Source organism: Salmo salar, chromosome 15 (genome assembly GCF_965601325.2).
Source record: "Salmo salar chromosome 15, fSalSal1, whole genome shotgun sequence".
Classification (NCBI taxonomy): Eukaryota; Metazoa; Chordata; class Actinopteri; order Salmoniformes; family Salmonidae; genus Salmo; species Salmo salar.
In genome coordinates this window covers 101,524,544-101,545,765 of record NC_138305.1, presented here as the reverse complement: position 1 = coordinate 101,545,765, position 21,222 = coordinate 101,524,544, and the positions used below count along the sequence as shown (strand labels likewise).

Genomic DNA, 21,222 nt, shown 5'->3' with positions numbered 1-21,222 from the left:
CTATTTCTAAAGTTATTTTTGCACATTTGATATTGCCTATAGTGCTCAACATTTCTGGGACCATGGCTGGCAAGTGAGCTGCGTCACATATGCCTAAAAAAAACATTGCGGAACTGTGGTTGGGTTTGGGACCAGTTCTTGTGGGAGTCAGACAGAAAGCCAGCAGGTGGGGTATGAAAAGCTGCAGGTGCAGGCAGGAGTGGGATGAAAAAATCGGTCCTGTGCAGACCTCTACTGTGCACCATGACAGTGAAGCCTGTAATGTTAGAGCTGTTTATTACTGTGTCAGTGTGAAAAGTTGGGAATTAGCTAGGGAAACTGACAAATCAATAACGTTACATTGCCATACTGGCTAATAAAAACTCACATTGATATTGTGATGTTTTTTCAGTACAATCTTCAATTGTTTGGCCGATGGTTTCATCGTTTGATTCAGGTCTAGTGTGATTGAGGCAAAAAGAATAGCTATTGTTGGCCAACTTTTGGCCAGCTGTCTTGCCAACTGTACATCAACTGGCAAAAGCTACCCAAGTTCATTTACTTCTGTTGAAATGGGACAAAACAAAGGCTACAAAAGGTGTCCATACAAACAATTACTTTCAGACAGTACTAATAGCCACCTCATATCACTATCTGACAGATAACTAGAGACTAGAGCTGAACTGACTGTGGTAGCTGCTCACTAGCGTAGCTTATTCATTCACCTCAGTCGAGAGGGGATAAAACATTAGCTAAAGTTAACATGTCAGTTACAATACTAGCTCAGCACTGCGAATAAATACTACCCCCCCCCCCCCGTTAAGTTAAACAGCAGTTACCTTGCCAACTACATCAGTCTACTAAAGAGTAACCCGTTTCTGTTCTGCTTTCTTTTACAACTCAGTGAAAGAGCACAACATGTACACACTGAACTATGCTCAACTCTCTCGTGCTGTTCCAGCCAGCCTTCCAGAACCTTTGCCTTCACACAGCCTGTCAGCCCCATCTGTGGCATCTGCGCGGTCCTAAATCCAGCCGACTGTTCACTCACAACAGCCTACCCAACCGCTCTGTGGCGTCCGCATTGTCCTGAAGCACAATTTTTCTTCTTTTTGTATCACATTTGAATAATAAAACTGGGGGGAATACAATTTCAGAATTCCCCCCAGTCCCCAGTGAAAGTTGCACCCCTATCTAAAATAGCCTTCTTCCTTGTGGGGAACGGCGTAATGTTCCCACTAGTCTGAATTTCTGGTCCCCACAAGGATAGAAAACCCATAAACACACATGCACAAACACACTCACACATCCCTGTACCACACTGTAAAGTGGTCTCTGTCTCTGTGTGTTAGAGGTTGGAGCAGGGTGATAGTGGAGAAGCCATTTGGTCGTGACTTGCAGAGTTCTCAGGAGCTGTCGTCCCACTTCTCCTCCCTGTTCAGAGAAGACCAGATCTACCGCATAGACCACTACCTGGGCAAGGAGATGGTGCAGAACCTCATGGTCCTCAGGTACAGAGATGGTGTTAGAACCTCATGGTCCTCAGGTACAGAGATGGTGTTAGAACCTCATGGTCCTCAGGTACAGAGATGGTGTTAGAACCTCATGGTCCTCAGGTACAGAGATGGTGTTAGAACCTCATGGTCCTCAGGTACAGAGATGGTGTTAGAACCTCATGGTCCTCAGGTACAGAGATGGTATTAGAACCTCATCGTCCTCAGGTACAGAGATGGTATTAGAACCTCATCGTCCTGAGGTACAGAGATGGTGTTAGAACCTCATCGTCCTCAGGTACAGAGATGGTGTTAGAACCTCATCGTCCTCAGGTACAGCTTGAGTCCTGATCCCAGGAGACAGTACATTTACAGATTTGAAATCCTCCTTGTTCATGAAGTACTGTACAATATTCATCACAATGAAGCAGATGCTTTTGTCCAAAGTGATTTTACATGAAGTGTGTTCATACAGGTTAGGTATGTGTGTGTGATCCCTGTGGGAACTGAAAGAACCTTGACGTGCTATGTTCTTACCAACACAGAAACCGTTTACCATTGTGTTTTGATCCTGTCCGCTGTCTGTTCATCAGGTTTGGGAACCGTATCTTTGGTCCTATCTGGAACAGGAACAGCGTGGCCTGTGTGGTTCTAACCTTTAAAGAACCATTCGGTACACAGGGACGCGGAGGATACTTTGATGACTTTGGCATTATCCGGTGAGGAGGAGCGGCATTTGCAACAGCCATGCCAAAGTATAAATCACTGGAAAACTTTGATCAACTGTTTTTTCTGATTTTCATGTGGTTCTCTTATTCTATGGCAATGTAGTGGAATATAGCCTTTTCTATTATTTGTCTTTCTTGTTGCATTGTGGGAAGGGCTCGTAAGTAAAAATTGTATTCTAAGTCTACACCTGTTATTTGCAAAGCATGTGACAAATAATTGAGTTGTTCAGTTCCATGGGTTTGTGATATTTCCTGCTTTAGTGATGTCATGCAGAACCACCTCCTCCAGATGCTCTCTCTGGTTGCCATGGAGAAGCCTGCCTCCACCAGCCCTGATGACGTCAGAGATGAGAAGGTAGCATCACCAACCAGTGTTCCACTTTGATCAGTGTTCCACTTAGGGTCAGGAGTTTTCCCATGGACATGCTGACCAGGACAAACTCTGGGCACACTTTTTACACAGGTGACATAAAACTATATGACCGTTCCCTCTGTCTTCTAAACGTGTGTGTGTGAACCCTAGGTGAAGGTGTTGAAGTGCATTGCCCCAGTGCCTCGGTCTGATGTGGTGCTGGGTCAGTACATAGGGGACCCTGAGGGGGAGAGCCATGCCAGACTGGGTTACCTAGACGACCCCACCGTGCCCAACGGCTCCCGGACGCCTACCTTCGCCACCTCTGTGCTCTACGTACAGAATGAGAGATGGGATGGTGAGGACCGACGGACATCTTGGATTCTGGCAAACTCTTTTCCTCCTATGTCCCTTATCTAGACATGTTTCTACATATCTTCCAGACTCATCCGCTCATATTGTCAGCCTGATACTCTGCATTCCTCACAATCCTGAACTCTCCCTCTCTTACCTAGTTATTCTGGTACTAGACTTCCCAACTCTTGTTTGACTCCACCTGCACAGGAACGTCGATCATTACTCTCATACACACTCTCTCTCTCTCCTCCCTTCTCATCTACCCTCTCTCTATTCTTTGTCGCTCTCCCATCCACCCACCCATCCCGCTCTCCCCTCATCCATCCCTCATCCCCTAGGTGTTCCGTTCGTCCTGCGTTGCGGTAAGGCACTCAACGAGCGTAAGGCGGAAGTGCGTCTCCAGTTCACGGATGTTCCAGGGGACATCTTTAATGAGCAGTGCCAGAGGAATGAGCTGGTGGTGAGGGTACAGCCTGATGAGGCCATCTACCTCAAGATGATGACCAAGAAGCCTGGAGCTTACTTCAGCCCTGAGGAGACTGAACTGGACCTTACCTACAGGAGCAGATACAAGGTGTGTGTGTGTGTGTGTGTGTGTGTGTGTGTGTGTGTGTGTGTGTGTGTGTGTGTGTGTGTGTTTGCACTACCGTTCCAAAGTTTGGGGTCACTTAGAAATGCCCTTGTTTTCGAAAGAAAAGCGCTTTTTTTTGTCCATTAAAATAACATCAGAAATACAGTGTAGACATTGTTAATGTTGTAAATGACTATTGTAGCTGGAAACGGCAGATTTTTTTCTGGAATATCTACATAGGCGTACAGAGGCCCATTATCAGCAACCATCACTCCTGTGTTGCAATGGCACGTTGTGTTAGCTAATCCAAGTTTATCATTTTAAAAGGCTAATTGATCATTAGAAAACCATTTTGCAATTATGTTAGCACAGCTGAAAACTGTTGTTCTGATTAAAGAAGCAACTAAACTGGCCTTCATTAGACTAGTTGAGTATCTGGAGCAATAGCATTTGTGGGTTCGATTACAGGCTCAAAATGGCCAGAAACAAAGAACTTTCCTGTGAGAAACAGACTTTCTCTTCGACTTTCTTGTGAGAACCAGATGCCTCACAAGTCCTCAACTGGCAGCTTCATTAAATAGCACCCACAAAACACCAGTCTCAACGTCAACAGTGAAGAGGCGACTCCGGGATGCTGGCCTTCTAGGCAGAGTTGCAAAGAAAAAGCCATATCTCAGACTGGCCAATAAAAATAAAAGATTAAGATGGGCAAAAGAACACAGACACTGGGCAGAGGAACTCTGTCTTGAAGGCCAGCATCCCGGAGTCGCTTCTTCACTGTTGACGTTGAGACTGGTGTTTTGCGGGTACTATTTAATGAAGCTGCCAGTTGAGGACTTGTGAAGCGTCTGTTTCTCAAACTAGACACTCTAATGTACTTGTCCTCTTGCTCAGTTATGCACCGGGGCCTCCCACTCCTCTTTCTATTCTGGTTAGAGCCAGTTTGCACTGTTCTGTGAAGGGAGTAACACACAGTGTTGTACTAGATCTTCAGTTTCTTGGCAATTTCTCGCATGGAATAGCCTTCATTTCTCAGAATAAGAAAAGACTGACGAGTTTCAGAAGAAAGGTCTTCGATTAGCAAACACAACGTGCCATTGGAACACAGGAGTGATGGTTGCTGATAATGTACGCCTATGTAGATAGTTCATAAACAATCAGCAGTTTCCAGCTACAATAGTCATTTACAACATTAACAATGTCTACACTGTATTTCTGATCAATTTGATGTTATTTTAATGGACAAAAAAATGTAGCTTTTCTTTCAAAAACAAGGACATTTCTAAGTGACCCCAAACTTCTGAACGTGTGTGTGTGTGGAATAGATGACAACTCGTCTCGTGTTCTCTCTACAGGACGTGAAGCTCCCTGATGCATATGAGCGTCTTATTCTGGATGTGTTCTGTGGGAATCCGATGCACTTTGTCCGCAGGTCTGTCTCTGACTGCCACTATCTCACCCGCTTAATTGAACATTTCAAATGTAATTTTCATATCAGCAGTTGTCACAAAGTTCCTTTGCAGGAACCCAGCCTAAAACCCCAAGCAGTGCAGATGTAGAAGCATGTTGGCTAGGAAAAAACTCCCTAGAAAGGCAGGAACCTAGGAAGAACCCTAGAGAGGAACGAGGCTCTGAGGGGTGGCGATGTGCTCACTGACATGTCTGCCACTGTCTCTGACCCTGTCTCAGTCACCACACTATCTCTGACCCTGTCTCAGTCACCACACTGTCTCAGTCACCACACTATCCCACACCCTGTCTCAGTCACCACACTGTCTCTGACCCTGTCTCAGTCACCACACTGTCTCTGACCCTGTCTCAGTCACCACACTGTCTCTGACCCTGTCTCAATCACCACACTGTCTCAGTCACCACACTATCTCACACCCTGTCTCATTCACCACATTATCTCTGACCCTGTCTCAGTCACCACACTGTCTCTGACTCTGTCTCAGTCACCACACTGTCTCTGACCCGTATCTATGGGCTGAGAAACCCTATGTATTCTACACTGATCATCTCTCATGTATGGAAGGAACATTTCTATTAGACCTGATTTGTGACAAAATATATAAGGGATAAACGCCCAGTTCATTTATCGAAGGTAAATGTACACAACGGAGGCGTTTATACCACCGTTTCCAAAGAAAACAATACTAAAGCACACATTTTAATGTCCATTCTAGAACGTCCTTCTAGCCAATCAGAAACAAATATTCACCAACGCTGTGTTATAAATCATAACATTGCTCCTGTTTCCTGGTCTTTTTCCTCTCCCAGTGATGAGCTGCGAGAAGCCTGGAGGATCTTCACTCCCCTCCTCCATCACATAGAGGGAGAGAAAACACCTCCTATCTCTTACACCTATGGAAGGTAAGTAATACTACTAAATCCTACCTTACCTTCATCACATGTCCATCGAACTCTCCTCCACCCTCTCTGTCCCTGTTCCTCCACCCTCTATCTGTCCCTGTTCCTCCACCCTCTATCTGTCCCTGTTCCTCCACCCTCTATCTGTCCCTGTTCCTCCACCCTCTATCTGTCCCTGTTCCTCCACCCTCTATCTGTCCCTGTTCCTCCACCCTCTATCTGTTCCTGTTCCTCCACCCTCTATCTGTTCCTGTTCCTCCACCCTCTATCTGTCCCTGTTCCTCCACCCTCTATCTGTCCTTGTTCCTCCACCCTCTATCTGTCCTTGTTCCTCCACCCTCTATCTGTCCTTGTTCCTCCACCCTCTATCTGTCCCTGTTCCTCCACCCTCTATCTGTCCCTGTTCCTCCACCCTCTATCTGTTCCTCCTCCACCCTCTATCTGTCCCTGTTCCTCCACCCTCTATCTGTCCCTGTTCCTCCACCCTCTATCTGTTCCTGTTCCTCCACCCTCTATCTGTCCCTGTTCCTCCACCCTCTATCTGTCCCTGTTCCTCCACCCTCTATCTGTCCCTGTTCCTCCACCCTCTATCTGTCCCTGTTGTTCCTCCACCCTCTATCTGTTCCTGTTGTTCCTCCACCCTCTATCTGTTCCTGTTCCTCCTCCACCCTCTATCTGTTCCTGTTCCTCCACCCTCTATCGGTCCCTGTTCCTCCACCCTCTATCTGTTCCTGTTGTTCCTCCACCCTCTATCTGTTCCTGTTGTTCCTCCACCCTCTATCTGTCCCTGTTCCTCCACCCTCTATCTGTCCCTGTTCCTCCACCCTCTATCTGTCCCTGTTCCTCCACCCTCTATCTGTTCCTCCTCCACCCTCTATCTGTCCCTGTTCCTCCACCCTCTATCTGTCCCTGTTCCTCCACCCTCTATCTGTCCCTGTTCCTCCACCCTCTATCTGTCCCTGTTCCTCCACCCTCTATCTGTCCCTGTTCCTCCACCCTCTATCTGTTCCTGTTCCTCCACCCTCTATCTGTTCCTCCTCCACCCTCTATCTGTCCCTGTTCCTCCACCCTCTATCTGTTCCTGTTCCTCCTCCCTCTATCTGTTCCTGTTGTTCCTCCACCCTCTATCTGTTCCTGTTCCTCCACCCTCTATCTGTCCCTGTTCCTCCACCCTCTATCTGTTCCTGTTGTTCCTCCACCCTCTATCTGTTCCTGTTCCTCCACCCTCTATCTGTTCCTGTTCCTCCACCCTCTATCTGTTCCTGTTCCTCCACCCTCTATCTGTTCCTGTTCCTCCACCCTCTATCTGTTCCTGTTGTTCCTCCACCCTCTATCTGTCCCTGTTCCTCCACCCTCTATCTGTTCCTGTTGTTCCTCCACCCTCTATCTGTTCCTGTTGTTCCTCCACCCTCTATCTGTTCCTGTTGTTCCTCCACCCTCTATCTGTTCCTGTTGTTCCTCCACCCTCTATCTGTCCCTGTTCCTCCACCCTCTATCTGTCCCTGTTCCTCCACCCTCTATCTGTTCCTCCTCCACCCTCTATCTGTCCCTGTTCCTCCACCCTCTATCTGTTCCTGTTCCTCCACCCTCTATCTGTTCCTGTTGTTCCTCCACCCTCTATCTGTTCCTGTTGTTCCTCCACCCTCTATCTGTTCCTGTTCCTCCACCCTCTATCTGTTCCTGTTGTTCCTCCACCCTCTATCTGTTCCTGTTGTTCCTCCACCCTCTATCTGTTCCTGTTGTTCCTCCACCCTCTATCTGTTCCTGTTGTTCCTCCACCCTCTATCTGTTCCTGTTCCTCCACCCTCTATCTGTTCCTGTTCCTCCACCCTCTATCTGTCCCTGTTCCTCCACCCTCTATCTGTTCCTGTTCCTCCACCCTCTATCTGTTCCTGTTGTTCCTCCACCCTCTATCTGTTCCTGTTCCTCCACCCTCTATCTGTCCCTGTTCCTCCACCCTCTATCTGTTCCTGTTGTTCCTCCACCCTCTATCTGTCCCTGTTCCTCCACCCTCTATCTGTTCCTGTTGTTCCTCCACCCTCTATCTGTCCCTGTTCCTCCACCCTCTATCTGTTCCTGTTGTTCCTCCACCCTCTATCTGTTCCTGTTCCTCCACCCTCTATCTGTTCCTGTTCCTCCACCCTCTATCTGTCCCTGTTCCTCCACCCTCTATCTGTTCCTGTTCCTCCACCCTCTATCTGTTCCTGTTGTTCCTCCACCCTCTATCTGTTCCTGTTGTTCCTCCACCCTCTATCTGTTCCTGTTGTTCCTCCACCCTCTATCTGTTCCTGTTCCTCCACCCTCTATCTGTTCCTGTTGTTCCTCCACCCTCTATCTGTTCCTGTTGTTCCTCCACCCTCTATCTGTTCCTGTTGTTCCTCCACCCTCTATCTGTTCCTGTTGTTCCTCCACCCTCTATCTGTCCCTGTTCCTCCACCCTCTATCTGTTCCTGTTCCTCCACCCTCTATCTGTCCCTGTTCCTCCACCCTCTATCTGTCCCTGTTCCTCCACCCTCTATCTGTTCCTGTTCCTCCACCCTCTATCTGTTCCTGTTGTTCCTCCACCCTCTATCTGTCCCTGTTCCTCCACCCTCTATCTGTTCCTGTTCCTCCACCCTCTATCTGTTCCTGTTGTTCCTCCACCCTCTATCTGTTCCTGTTGTTCCTCCACCCTCTATCTGTCCCTGTTCCTCCACCCTCTATCTGTTCCTGTTCCTCCACCCTCTATCTGTTCCTGTTGTTCCTCCACCCTCTATCTGTCCCTGTTCCTCCACCCTCTATCTGTTCCTGTTCCTCCACCCTCTATCTGTTCCTGTTGTTCCTCCACCCTCTATCTGTTCCTGTTGTTCCTCCACCCTCTATCTGTTCCTGTTCCTCCACCCTCTATCTGTCCCTGTTCCTCCACCCTCTATCTGTTCCTGTTGTTCCTCCACCCTCTATCTGTTCCTGTTGTTCCTCCACCCTCTATCTGTTCCTGTTGTTCCTCCACCCTCTATCTGTTCCTGTTCCTCCACCCTCTATCTGTCCCTGTTCCTCCACCCTCTATCTGTCCCTGTTCCTCCACCCTCTATCTGTTCCTGTTCCTCCACCCTCTATCTGTTCCTGTTGTTCCTCCACCCTCTATCTGTCCCTGTTCCTCCACCCTCTATCTGTTCCTGTTCCTCCACCCTCTATCTGTTCCTGTTGTTCCTCCACCCTCTATCTGTTCCTGTTGTTCCTCCACCCTCTATCTGTTCCTGTTCCTCCACCCTCTATCTGTTCCTGTTCCTCCACCCTCTATCTGTTCCTGTTCCTCCACCCTCTATCTGTCCCTGTTGTTCCTCCACCCTCTATCTGTCCCTGTTCCTCCACCCTCTATCTGTTCCTGTTGTTCCTCCACCCTCTATCTGTTCCTGTTGTTCCTCCACCCTCTATCTGTTCCTGTTGTTCCTCCACCCTCTATCTGTTCCTGTTCCTCCACCCTCTATCTGTTCCTGTTGTTCCTCCACCCTCTATCTGTTCCTGTTCCTCCACCCTCTATCTGTTCCTGTTCCTCCACCCTCTATCTGTCCCTGTTCCTCCACCCTCTATCTGTTCCTGTTCCTCCACCCTCTATCTGTTCCTGTTCCTCCACCCTCTATCTGTCCCTGTTCCTCCACCCTCTATCTGTTCCTGTTGTTCCTCCACCCTCTATCTGTTCCTGTTGTTCCTCCACCCTCTATCTGTTCCTGTTCCTCCACCCTCTATCTGTCCCTGTTCCTCCACCCTCTATCTGTCCCTGTTCCTCCACCCTCTATCTGTTCCTGTTGTTCCTCCACCCTCTATCTGTTCCTGTTCCTCCACCCTCTATCTGTCCCTGTTCCTCCACCCTCTATCTGTTCCTGTTGTTCCTCCACCCTCTATCTGTTCCTGTTCCTCCACCCTCTATCTGTCCCTGTTGTTCCTCCACCCTCTATCTGTTCCTGTTGTTCCTCCACCCTCTATCTGTCCCTGTTCCTCCACCCTCTATCTGTCCCTGTTCCTCCACCCTCTATCTGTTCCTGTTGTTCCTCCACCCTCTATCTGTTCCTGTTCCTCCACCCTCTATCTGTCCCTGTTCCTCCACCCTCTATCTGTTCCTGTTGTTCCTCCACCCTCTATCTGTTCCTGTTCCTCCACCCTCTATCTGTCCCTGTTGTTCCTCCACCCTCTATCTGTTCCTGTTGTTCCTCCACCCTCTATCTGTCCCCGTTGTTCCTCCACCCTCTATCTGTTCCTGTTGTTCCTCCACCCTCTATCTGTTCCTGTTGTTCCTCCACCCTCTATCTGTTCCTGTTGTTCCTCCACCCTCTATCTGTTCCTGTTGTTCCTCCACCCTCTATCTGTTCCTGTTCCTCCACCCTCTATCTGTTCCTGTTCCTCCACCCTCTATCTGTCCCTGTTCCTCCACCCTCTATCTGTTCCTGTTCCTCCACCCTCTATCTGTTCCTGTTCCTCCACCCTCTATCTGTCCCTGTTCCTCCACCCTCTATCTGTTCCTGTTCCTCCACCCTCTATCTGTTCCTGTTGTTCCTCCACCCTCTATCTGTTCCTGTTCCTCCACCCTCTATCTGTCCCTGTTCCTCCACCCTCTATCTGTTCCTGTTGTTCCTCCACCCTCTATCTGTTCCTGTTGTTCCTCCACCCTCTATCTGTCCCTGTTCCTCCACCCTCTATCTGTCCCTGTTCCTCCACCCTCTATCTGTCCCCGTTGTTCCTCCACCCTCTATCTGTCCCCGTTGTTCCTCCACCCTCTATCTGTTCCTGTTGTTCCTCCACCCTCTATCTGTTCCTGTTCCTCCACCCTCTATCTGTCCCTGTTCCTCCACCCTCTATCTGTTCCTGTTCCTCCACCCTCTATCTGTTCCTGTTCCTCCACCCTCTATCTGTCCCTGTTCCTCCACCCTCTATCTGTTCCTGTTGTTCCTCCACCCTCTATCTGTTCCTGTTGTTCCTCCACCCTCTATCTGTTCCTGTTCCTCCACCCTCTATCTGTTCCTGTTGTTCCTCCACCCTCTATCTGTTCCTGTTCCTCCACCCTCTATCTGTCCCTGTTCCTCCACCCTCTATCGGTCCCTGTTGTTCCTCCACCCTCTATCTGTTCCTGTTGTTCCTCCACCCTCTATCTGTTCCTGTTCCTCCACCCTCTATCTGTCCCTGTTCCTCCACCCTCTATCTGTCCCTGTTCCTCCACCCTCTATCTGTTCCTGTTCCTCCACCCTCTATCTGTTCCTGTTGTTCCTCCACCCTCTATCTGTCCCTGTTCCTCCACCCTCTATCTGTTCCTGTTCCTCCACCCTCTATCTGTTCCTGTTGTTCCTCCACCCTCTATCTGTTCCTGTTGTTCCTCCACCCTCTATCTGTTCCTGTTCCTCCACCCTCTATCTGTTCCTGTTCCTCCACCCTCTATCTGTTCCTGTTCCTCCACCCTCTATCTGTCCCTGTTGTTCCTCCACCCTCTATCTGTCCCTGTTCCTCCACCCTCTATCTGTTCCTGTTGTTCCTCCACCCTCTATCTGTTCCTGTTGTTCCTCCACCCTCTATCTGTTCCTGTTGTTCCTCCACCCTCTATCTGTTCCTGTTCCTCCACCCTCTATCTGTTCCTGTTGTTCCTCCACCCTCTATCTGTTCCTGTTCCTCCACCCTCTATCTGTTCCTGTTCCTCCACCCTCTATCTGTCCCTGTTCCTCCACCCTCTATCTGTTCCTGTTCCTCCACCCTCTATCTGTTCCTGTTCCTCCACCCTCTATCTGTCCCTGTTCCTCCACCCTCTATCTGTTCCTGTTGTTCCTCCACCCTCTATCTGTTCCTGTTGTTCCTCCACCCTCTATCTGTTCCTGTTCCTCCACCCTCTATCTGTCCCTGTTCCTCCACCCTCTATCTGTCCCTGTTCCTCCACCCTCTATCTGTTCCTGTTGTTCCTCCACCCTCTATCTGTTCCTGTTCCTCCACCCTCTATCTGTCCCTGTTCCTCCACCCTCTATCTGTTCCTGTTGTTCCTCCACCCTCTATCTGTTCCTGTTCCTCCACCCTCTATCTGTCCCTGTTGTTCCTCCACCCTCTATCTGTTCCTGTTGTTCCTCCACCCTCTATCTGTCCCTGTTCCTCCACCCTCTATCTGTCCCTGTTCCTCCACCCTCTATCTGTTCCTGTTGTTCCTCCACCCTCTATCTGTTCCTGTTCCTCCACCCTCTATCTGTCCCTGTTCCTCCACCCTCTATCTGTTCCTGTTGTTCCTCCACCCTCTATCTGTTCCTGTTCCTCCACCCTCTATCTGTCCCTGTTGTTCCTCCACCCTCTATCTGTTCCTGTTGTTCCTCCACCCTCTATCTGTCCCCGTTGTTCCTCCACCCTCTATCTGTTCCTGTTGTTCCTCCACCCTCTATCTGTTCCTGTTGTTCCTCCACCCTCTATCTGTTCCTGTTGTTCCTCCACCCTCTATCTGTTCCTGTTGTTCCTCCACCCTCTATCTGTTCCTGTTCCTCCACCCTCTATCTGTTCCTGTTCCTCCACCCTCTATCTGTCCCTGTTCCTCCACCCTCTATCTGTTCCTGTTCCTCCACCCTCTATCTGTTCCTGTTCCTCCACCCTCTATCTGTCCCTGTTCCTCCACCCTCTATCTGTTCCTGTTCCTCCACCCTCTATCTGTTCCTGTTGTTCCTCCACCCTCTATCTGTTCCTGTTCCTCCACCCTCTATCTGTCCCTGTTCCTCCACCCTCTATCTGTTCCTGTTGTTCCTCCACCCTCTATCTGTTCCTGTTGTTCCTCCACCCTCTATCTGTCCCTGTTCCTCCACCCTCTATCTGTCCCTGTTCCTCCACCCTCTATCTGTCCCCGTTGTTCCTCCACCCTCTATCTGTCCCCGTTGTTCCTCCACCCTCTATCTGTTCCTGTTGTTCCTCCACCCTCTATCTGTTCCTGTTCCTCCACCCTCTATCTGTCCCTGTTCCTCCACCCTCTATCTGTTCCTGTTCCTCCACCCTCTATCTGTTCCTGTTCCTCCACCCTCTATCTGTCCCTGTTCCTCCACCCTCTATCTGTTCCTGTTGTTCCTCCACCCTCTATCTGTTCCTGTTGTTCCTCCACCCTCTATCTGTTCCTGTTCCTCCACCCTCTATCTGTTCCTGTTGTTCCTCCACCCTCTATCTGTTCCTGTTCCTCCACCCTCTATCTGTCCCTGTTCCTCCACCCTCTATCGGTCCCTGTTGTTCCTCCACCCTCTATCTGTTCCTGTTGTTCCTCCACCCTCTATCTGTTCCTGTTGTTCCTCCACCCTCTATCTGTTCCTGTTCCTCCACCCTCTATCTGTCCCTGTTGTTCCTCCACCCTCTATCTGTTCCTGTTGTTCCTCCACCCTCTATCTGTTCCTGTTCCTCCACCCTCTATCTGTCCCTGTTGTTCCTCCACCCTCTATCTGTTCCTGTTGTTCCTCCACCCTCTATCTGTTCCTGTTGTTCCTCCACCCTCTATCTGTTCCTGTTCCTCCACCCTCTATCGGTCCCTGTTGTTCCTCCACCCTCTATCTGTTCCTGTTGTTCCTCCACCCTCTATCTGTTCCTGTTCCTCCACCCTCTATCTGTTCCTGTTCCTCCACCCTCTATCTGTTCCTGTTCCTCCACCCTCTATCTGTCCCTGTTCCTCCACCCTCTATCTGTTCCTGTTCCTCCACCCTCTATCGGTCCCTGTTGTTCCTCCACCCTCTATCTGTTCCTGTTCCTCCACCCTCTATCTGTCCCTGTTCCTCCACCCTCTATCTGTTCCTGTTTCTCCACCCTCTATCTGTCCCTGTTGTTCCTCCACCCTCTATCTGTTCCTGTTGTTCCTCCACCCTCTATCTGTTCCTGTTCCTCCACCCTCTATCTGTTCCTGTTGTTCCTCCACCCTCTATCTGTCCCTGTTCCTCCACCCTCTATCTGTTCCTGTTCCTCCACCCTCTATCTGTTCCTGTTGTTCCTCCACCCTCTATCTGTTCCTGTTGTTCCTCCACCCTCTATCTGTTCCTGTTGTTCCTCCACCCTCTATCTGTTCCTGTTCCTCCACCCTCTATCTGTTCCTGTTGTTCCTCCACCCTCTATCTGTCCCTGTTGTTCCTCCACCCTCTATCTGTTCCTGTTGTTCCTCCACCCTCTATCGGTCCCTGTTGTTCCTCCACCCTCTATCTGTTCCTGTTCCTCCACCCTCTATCTGTTCCTGTTCCTCCACCCTCTATCTGTCCCTGTTCCTCCACCCTCTATCTGTTCCTGTTCCTCCACCCTCTATCTGTTCCTGTTGTTCCTCCACCCTCTATCTGTTCCTGTTGTTCCTCCACCCTCTATCTGTTCCTGTTCCTCCACCCTCTATCTGTTCCTGTTGTTCCTCCACCCTCTATCTGTTCCTGTTCCTCCACCCTCTATCTGTTCCTGTTGTTCCTCCACCCTCTATCTGTTCCTGTTCCTCCACCCTCTATCTGTTCCTGTTGTTCCTCCACCCTCTATCTGTTCCTGTTGTTCCTCCACCCTCTATCTGTTCCTGTTCCTCCACCCTCTATCTGTTCCTGTTGTTCCTCCACCCTCTATCTGTTCCTGTTCCTCCACCCTCTATCTGTTCCTGTTGTTCCTCCACCCTCTATCTGTTCCTGTTCCTCCACCCTCTATCTGTCCCTGTTCCTCCACCCTCTATCTGTTCCTGTTCCTCCACCCTCTATCTGTTCCTGTTGTTCCTCCACCCTCTATCTGTTCCTGTTGTTCCTCCACCCTCTATCTGTTCCTGTTCCTCCACCCTCTATCTGTTCCTGTTGTTCCTCCACCCTCTATCTGTTCCTGTTCCTCCACCCTCTATCTGTTCCTGTTGTTCCTCCACCCTCTATCTGTTCCTGTTCCTCCACCCTCTATCTGTTCCTGTTGTTCCTCCACCCTCTATCTGTTCCTGTTCCTCCACCCTCTATCTGTTCCTGTTGTTCCTCCACCCTCTATCTGTTCCTGTTCCTCCACCCTCTATCTGTTCCTGTTGTTCCTCCACCCTCTATCTGTCCCTGTTCCTCCACCCTCTATCTGTTCCTGTTGTTCCTCCACCCTCTATCTGTTCCTGTTGTTCCTCCACCCTCTATCTGTTCCTGTTCCTCCACCCTCTATCTGTTCCTGTTGTTCCTCCACCCTCTATCTGTTCCTGTTCCTCCACCCTCTATCTGTTCCTGTTGTTCCTCCACCCTCTATCTGTTCCTGTTCCTCCACCCTCTATCTGTTCCTGTTCCTCCACCCTCTATCTGTTCCTGTTCCTCCACCCTCTATCTGTTCCTGTTGTTCCTCCACCCTCTATCTGTCCCTGTTGTTCCTCCACCCTCTATCTGTTCCTGTTGTTCCTCCACCCTCTATCGGTCCCTGTTGTTCCTCCACCCTCTATCTGTTCCTGTTCCTCCACCCTCTATCTGTTCCTGTTCCTCCACCCTCTATCTGTCCCTGTTCCTCCACCCTCTATCTGTTCCTGTTCCTCCACCCTCTATCTGTTCCTGTTGTTCCTCCACCCTCTATCTGTTCCTGTTGTTCCTCCACCCTCTATCTGTTCCTGTTCCTCCACCCTCTATCTGTTCCTGTTGTTCCTCCACCCTCTATCTGTTCCTGTTCCTCCACCCTCTATCTGTTCCTGTTGTTCCTCCACCCTCTATCTGTTCCTGTTCCTCCACCCTCTATCTGTTCCTGTTGTTCCTCCACCCTCTATCTGTTCCTGTTGTTCCTCCACCCTCTATCTGTTCCTGTTCCTCCACCCTCTATCTGTTCCTGTTGTTCCTCCACCCTCTATCTGTTCCTGTTCCTCCACCCTCTATCTGTTCCTGTTGTTCCTCCACCCTCTATCTGTTCCTGTTCCTCCACCCTCTATCTGTCCCTGTTCCTCCACCCTCTATCTGTTCCTGTTCCTCCACCCTCTATCTGTTCCTGTTGTTCCTCCACCCTCTATCTGTTCCTGTTGTTCCTCCACCCTCTATCTGTTCCTGTTCCTCCACCCTCTATCTGTTCCTGTTGTTCCTCCACCCTCTATCTGTTCCTGTTCCTCCACCCTCTATCTGTTCCTGTTGTTCCTCCACCCTCTATCTGTTCCTGTTCCTCCACCCTCTATCTGTTCCTGTTGTTCCTCCACCCTCTATCTGTTCCTGTTGTTCCTCCACCCTCTATCTGTCCCTGTTCCTCCACCCTCTATCTGTCCCTGTTCCTCCACCCTCTATCTGTTCCTGTTCCTCCACCCTCTATCTGTTCCTGTTGTTCCTCCACCCTCTATCTGTTCCTGTTCCTCCACCCTCTATCTGTTCCTGTTGTTCCTCCACCCTCTATCTGTTCCTGTTGTTCCTCCACCCTCTATCTGTCCCTGTTCCTCCACCCTCTATCTGTCCCTGTTCCTCCACCCTCTATCTGTTCCTGTTCCTCCACCCTCTATCTGTCCCTGTTCCTCCACCCTCTATCTGTTCCTGTTCCTCCACCCTCTATCTGTTCCTGTTGTTCCTCCACCCTCTATCTGTTCCTGTTGTTCCTCCACCCTCTATCTGTTCCTGTTCCTCCACCCTCTATCTGTTCCTGTTGTTCCTCCACCCTCTATCTGTTCCTGTTGTTCCTCCACCCTCTATCTGTCCCTGTTCCTCCACCCTCTATCTGTTCCTGTTCCTCCACCCTCTATCTGTTCCTGTTGTTCCTCCACCCTCTATCTGTTCCTGTTCCTCCACCCTCTATCTGTTCCTGTTGTTCCTCCACCCTCTATCTGTTCCTGTTCCTCCACCCTCTATCTGTTCCTGTTGTTCCTCCACCCTCTATCTGTTCCTGTTGTTCCTCCACCCTCTATCTGTTCCTGTTCCTCCACCCTCTATCTGTCCCTGTTCCTCCACCCTCTATCTGTTCCTGTTCCTCCACCCTCTATCTGTCCCTGTTCCTCCACCCTCTATCTGTCCCTGTTGTTCCTCCACCCTCTATCTGTACCTATTCCTGTTCCTCCTCCACCCTCTCTGTCCCTCTATCTGTCCCTGTTCCTCTACCCTCTATCTGTCCCTGTTCCTCCACCCTCTATCTGTCCCTGTTCCTCCACCCTCTATCTGTCACTCTATCGGTCCCTGTTGTTCCTCCACCCTCTATCTGTCCCTGTTCCTCCTCCACCCTCTATCTTCCCCTGTTCCTCCTCCACCCTCTATCTGTACCTGATCATGTTCCTCCACCCTCTATCTGTCCCTGTTCCTCCACCCTCTATCTGTTCCTGTTGTTCCTCCACCCTCTATCTGTTCCTGTTCCTCCACCCTCTATCTGTTCCTGTTCCTCCACCCTCTATCTGTTCCTGTTCCTCCACCCTCTATCTGTTCCTGTTGTTCCTCTACCCTCTATCTGTTCCTGTTCCTCCACCCTCTATCTGTTCCTGTTCCTCCACCCTCTATCTGTTCCTGTTGTTCCTCCACCCTCTATCTGTTCCTGTTGTTCCTCCACCCTCTATCTGTTCCTGTTCCTCTACCCTCTATCTGTCCCTGTTCCTCCACCCTCTATCTGTTCCTGTTCCTCCACCCTCTATCTGTTCCTGTTCCTCCACCCTCTATCTGTCCCTGTTGTTCCTCCACCCTCTATCTGTTCCTGTTCCTCCACCCTCTATCTGTTCCTGTTCCTCCACCCTCTATCTGTTCCTGTTCCTCCACCCTCTATCTGTTCCTGTTCCTCCACCCTCTATCTGTTCCTGTTGTTCCTCCACCCTCTATCTGTTCCTGTTCCTCCACCCTCTATCGGTCCCTGTTGTTCCTCCACCCTCTATCTGTCCCTGTTGTTCCTCCACCCTCTATCTGTTCCTGTTCCTCCTCCACCCTCTATCTTCCCCTGTTCCTCCTCCACCCTCTCTGTCCCTGTTCCTCCTCCACCCTCTATCTGTTCCTGTTCCTCCTCCACCCCTGTTGTTCCTCCTCCACCCTCTATCTGTCCCTGTTCCTCCTCCACCCCTGTTGTTCCTCCTCCACCCTCTATCTGTCCCTGTTCCTCAGTCGTGGACCAAATGAAGCGGATGAGCTCGTGAGGAGGGTGGGATTCCGCTACGAGGGAACATACAAGTGGGTCAACCCCCACAGTGCATGACACAAGAAACACACACCAATTATACTGTGTGAAAGTTCCCTTGTGTTTGCTACTCTCGACTCCTTCGAGATGCTTATTTAACTCATACTGCATGAAAGAAAACTTTATATTCTGCATTTCTCACAATCCTGATGTTCCCTCGTCTCTCCTATTTGAGTTGGCATGGTATCATACTGTACTGTATGTGCCGTAGCCAACGTGTCATTTGGGCACGTGTTTGGCATGACAACGAACACAGTGGACTTGGTTAAAACACAAACCGATCTGAACCACCAGGCGACAAATCAGTATTATGAACAACTCTTCTGAACTTGATTCATGTTTGATTACAGCATGACTATCCAGATTGATTGTGACAAAATAAATCATGATCATTTATTGACTTCACTCTTTGATTGTTTGATTGACGATGTAAATTCCTGTGAGACTGTCGTCTAGAAAGCATTGAGCACACTGAAGGGAGGAGGTAAGGTAAGAAGCTCTTTACTATGTTCTTAAATCTAAGCTCGTGAAAATCACTGACTTACAAAAGAAATGATCCTATTGGGATCTAAAAACTAAAAACCTCCAAAACATGATAAACTTTCTCAACCTGACTAATTATATTTCCATCTACATCAGCACATTCCTGTGTATCACTCAGTCCTGGCCTAGTCTGGGCCTAATTTAAGTTGCTCCGCTAGACTGGCTGTTGACTGATGTTTCCTGTTTCTCTCCCTCCAGGTATATGTCCCAGTTCTGAGCCTGCTGTCACTCCATAGCCCACAGACCGTTACTGCTGGGAGGGCCGGAGGAAGCAGAATGAATGAAAGACCAAAAATGTGTCACTGTATACATTGGGTGCACTCGTTTTACATTGCCTGGTTCCCCGGGTGGGTGAAAATGTCACCAGGACAAATGGAATCGTCTAAAATGTACAATGGGCGATGCAAAACAAATGTGCCCAATGACAATGGCTGATTCATAAAATTTGCAATGTATGCTTGGATCAACTCTGTCACTGTGGTTTTGAGAAGAGTTTGAGAATGGTCTCAATGTTCAAGAACAACAGGTTTGTCCTACTCTTCTATACTCACAAGATAAGTTTATCTTGCTCTCTGGGAGTAAACGTCAGTTCTGTCATAAACAATAAATGATGTGTAAGGTAAAAATTCTGCTTATTAATAAGGTGTCTGTTTATTATGTGCAACATTTTCATAAATGCAAATCAGTAGCTGAAATAAACATACACATTTACAGGCGAAAATACCATAAGCTACTGGCATCAAGTCATATCAAGCTGTATCATTGTTTGTAGAAAATATGATATATTGGGTGTAAAAAACCCATTAAGAACATCTTCCTAATATTGAGTTGCGCACCCCCCCCCCCCCCCCCCCCCCCGTTTCCCTCAGAACAGCCTCATGTTGACTCCGATGCTTCCCACAGTTGTGTCAAGTTGGCTGGATGTCCTTTGGGTGGTGGACCATTCTTTATACACTCGGGAAACTACGTGAAAAACCCAGCAGCGTTGCTGTTCTTGACACAAACCGGTGCGTCTGGGACCTACTGCCATACCCCGTTCAAAGGCACTTACATATTTTGTCTTGCCCGGTAACCCTCTGGATGGCACACACACAATCCATGTCTCAATTGTCTCGAGGCTTAAAAGTCCTTCTTTAAAACGGTCTCCTCCCCTTCATCTACACTGATTGAAGTGGATTTAACAAGTGACATCAATAAGGGATCATAGCTTTCACCTGGATTCACCTGTCATGAAAAGTGCAGGTGTTCTTAATGTTTTGAACACAGTGTACATTCCTTGAATTACCTCAAACTTCCATCTAAAGACTTGTCAAAATATTCAGGAATGATTTGGTTAAGAGAGAACGCAGATGAAGTGAAATGGAAGGCTCTTTTGGGTATTGTGTTATGTTCAGTCACACCTACTTCCAAAGTTAGACATCATTCATGACCATTGTCCCACTAACTTGTATGTTGCCCCTACTAGTTACAGTAGCCATTTCATCAGGTATGTCAAATGTAAGGCTCTGCTGGTTATTCTGTTGATAGTCACAGGTCAGACATCCCAGGTCAGACATCCCACTAACTGATACGCTGTCATTGAGCCTACATGGGGTTCATACAGTAATACAGCCTTCTTCAGTTGTGATACATCTGAGTGTCACAGTAAGGCTCCATTCACTCTATAAAAAACTACACCAGAGAGAAAGCCATTTCATTGGTCCTAGCTGGCAGAATTATTATGTTTTATTTTCTGCCATTATTTTTCTCTGGAAGTAGTGTGAACGGACCCTACCACGGCCTCCCTCAGTCAGTAGTGTGAACGGACCCTACCACGGCCTCCCTCAGTCAGTAGTGTGAACGGACCCTAACACGGCCTCCCTCAGTCAGTAGTGTGAATGGACCCTACCACGGCCTCCCTCAGTCAGTAGTGTGAACGGACCCTACCACGGCCTCCCTCAGTCAGTAGTGTGAACGGACCCCAACACGGCCTCCCTCAGTCAGTAGTGTGAACGGACCCTACCACGGCCTCCCTCAGTCAGTAGTGTGAACGGACCCTACCACGGCCTCCCTCAGTCAGTAGTGTGAACGGACCCTACCACGGCCTCCCTCAGTCAGTAGTATGAACGGACCCCAACACGGCCTCCCTCAGTCAGTAGTGTGAACGGACCCTACCACGGCCTCCCTCAGTCAGTAGTGTGAACGGACCCCAACACGGCCTCCCTCAGTCAGTAGTGTGAACGGACCCCACCACGGCCTCCCTCAGTCAGTAGTGTGAACGGACCCTAACACGGCCTCCCTCAGTCAGTAGTGTGAACGGACCCTACCACGGCCTCCCTCAGTCAGTAGTGTGAACGGACCCCAACACGGCCTCCCTCAGTCAGTAGTGTGAACGGACCCTACCACGGCCTCCCTCAGTCAGTAGTGTGAACGGACCCCAACACGGCCTCCCTCAGTCAGTAGTGTGAACGGACCCTACCACGGCCTCCCTCAGTCAGTAGTGTGAACGGACCCTAACACGGTTCACTTCCTGGTGGGCGTGGCTGATCCGTCCTCCATGCCCCGGGCATACAAACGCACCAGCTGACCATGAACCCTGGGAGGGAGGGAGGGAGGGAGGGAGGGAGGAATAGAGGGAGGGAGGGAGGGAGGGACAGGACAACAAGGCAAATGAGGACAGGGTAGGAAAGCGCAGCATTGACATGTCATACTATCATGCTAAGTCTAACTCCTGTGCTGGCTGAAATATTTTATTTCTCCTTTCCAGCACGATTTCAGCAATGATGGTGAATGTGTAACCAGGCTAAA

General features: G+C 49.5%; 2 protein-coding genes across 7 annotated transcripts in view; one reads left to right on the top strand and one right to left on the bottom strand.

The window, feature by feature from the left end:
- LOC106572705 (glucose-6-phosphate 1-dehydrogenase) overlaps positions 1-19,061 on the top strand; it is a 26,608-nt gene extending 7,547 nt beyond the window's left edge. For 2 of the 5 annotated variants that reach the window (XM_014147110.3, XM_082962226.1), the window contains 9 exons: positions 1,332-1,490; positions 2,066-2,191; positions 2,462-2,555; positions 2,724-2,910; positions 3,248-3,483; positions 4,836-4,912; positions 5,761-5,853; positions 17,820-17,885; positions 18,634-19,061. In XM_014147110.3, coding sequence (XP_014002585.1) covers positions 1,332-1,490; positions 2,066-2,191; positions 2,462-2,555; positions 2,724-2,910; positions 3,248-3,483; positions 4,836-4,912; positions 5,761-5,853; positions 17,820-17,885; positions 18,634-18,652 — 1,057 coding nt within the window. In that variant the 3' untranslated portion in view covers positions 18,653-19,061. The other 3 variants (XM_014147109.3, XM_014147108.3, XM_082962225.1) reach the window with 2 other exon arrangements.
- The window catches only part of LOC106572704 (ceramide kinase), a 20,448-nt gene continuing 18,287 nt past the window's right edge, over positions 19,062-21,222 (bottom strand). For both annotated transcript variants that reach the window (XM_014147104.3, XM_014147107.3), the window contains exon 13: positions 19,062-21,010. In XM_014147104.3, the coding sequence (XP_014002579.1) occupies positions 20,938-21,010 (73 nt within the window). In that variant the 3' untranslated portion in view covers positions 19,062-20,937. The remainder of the gene's footprint in view (positions 21,011-21,222) is intronic.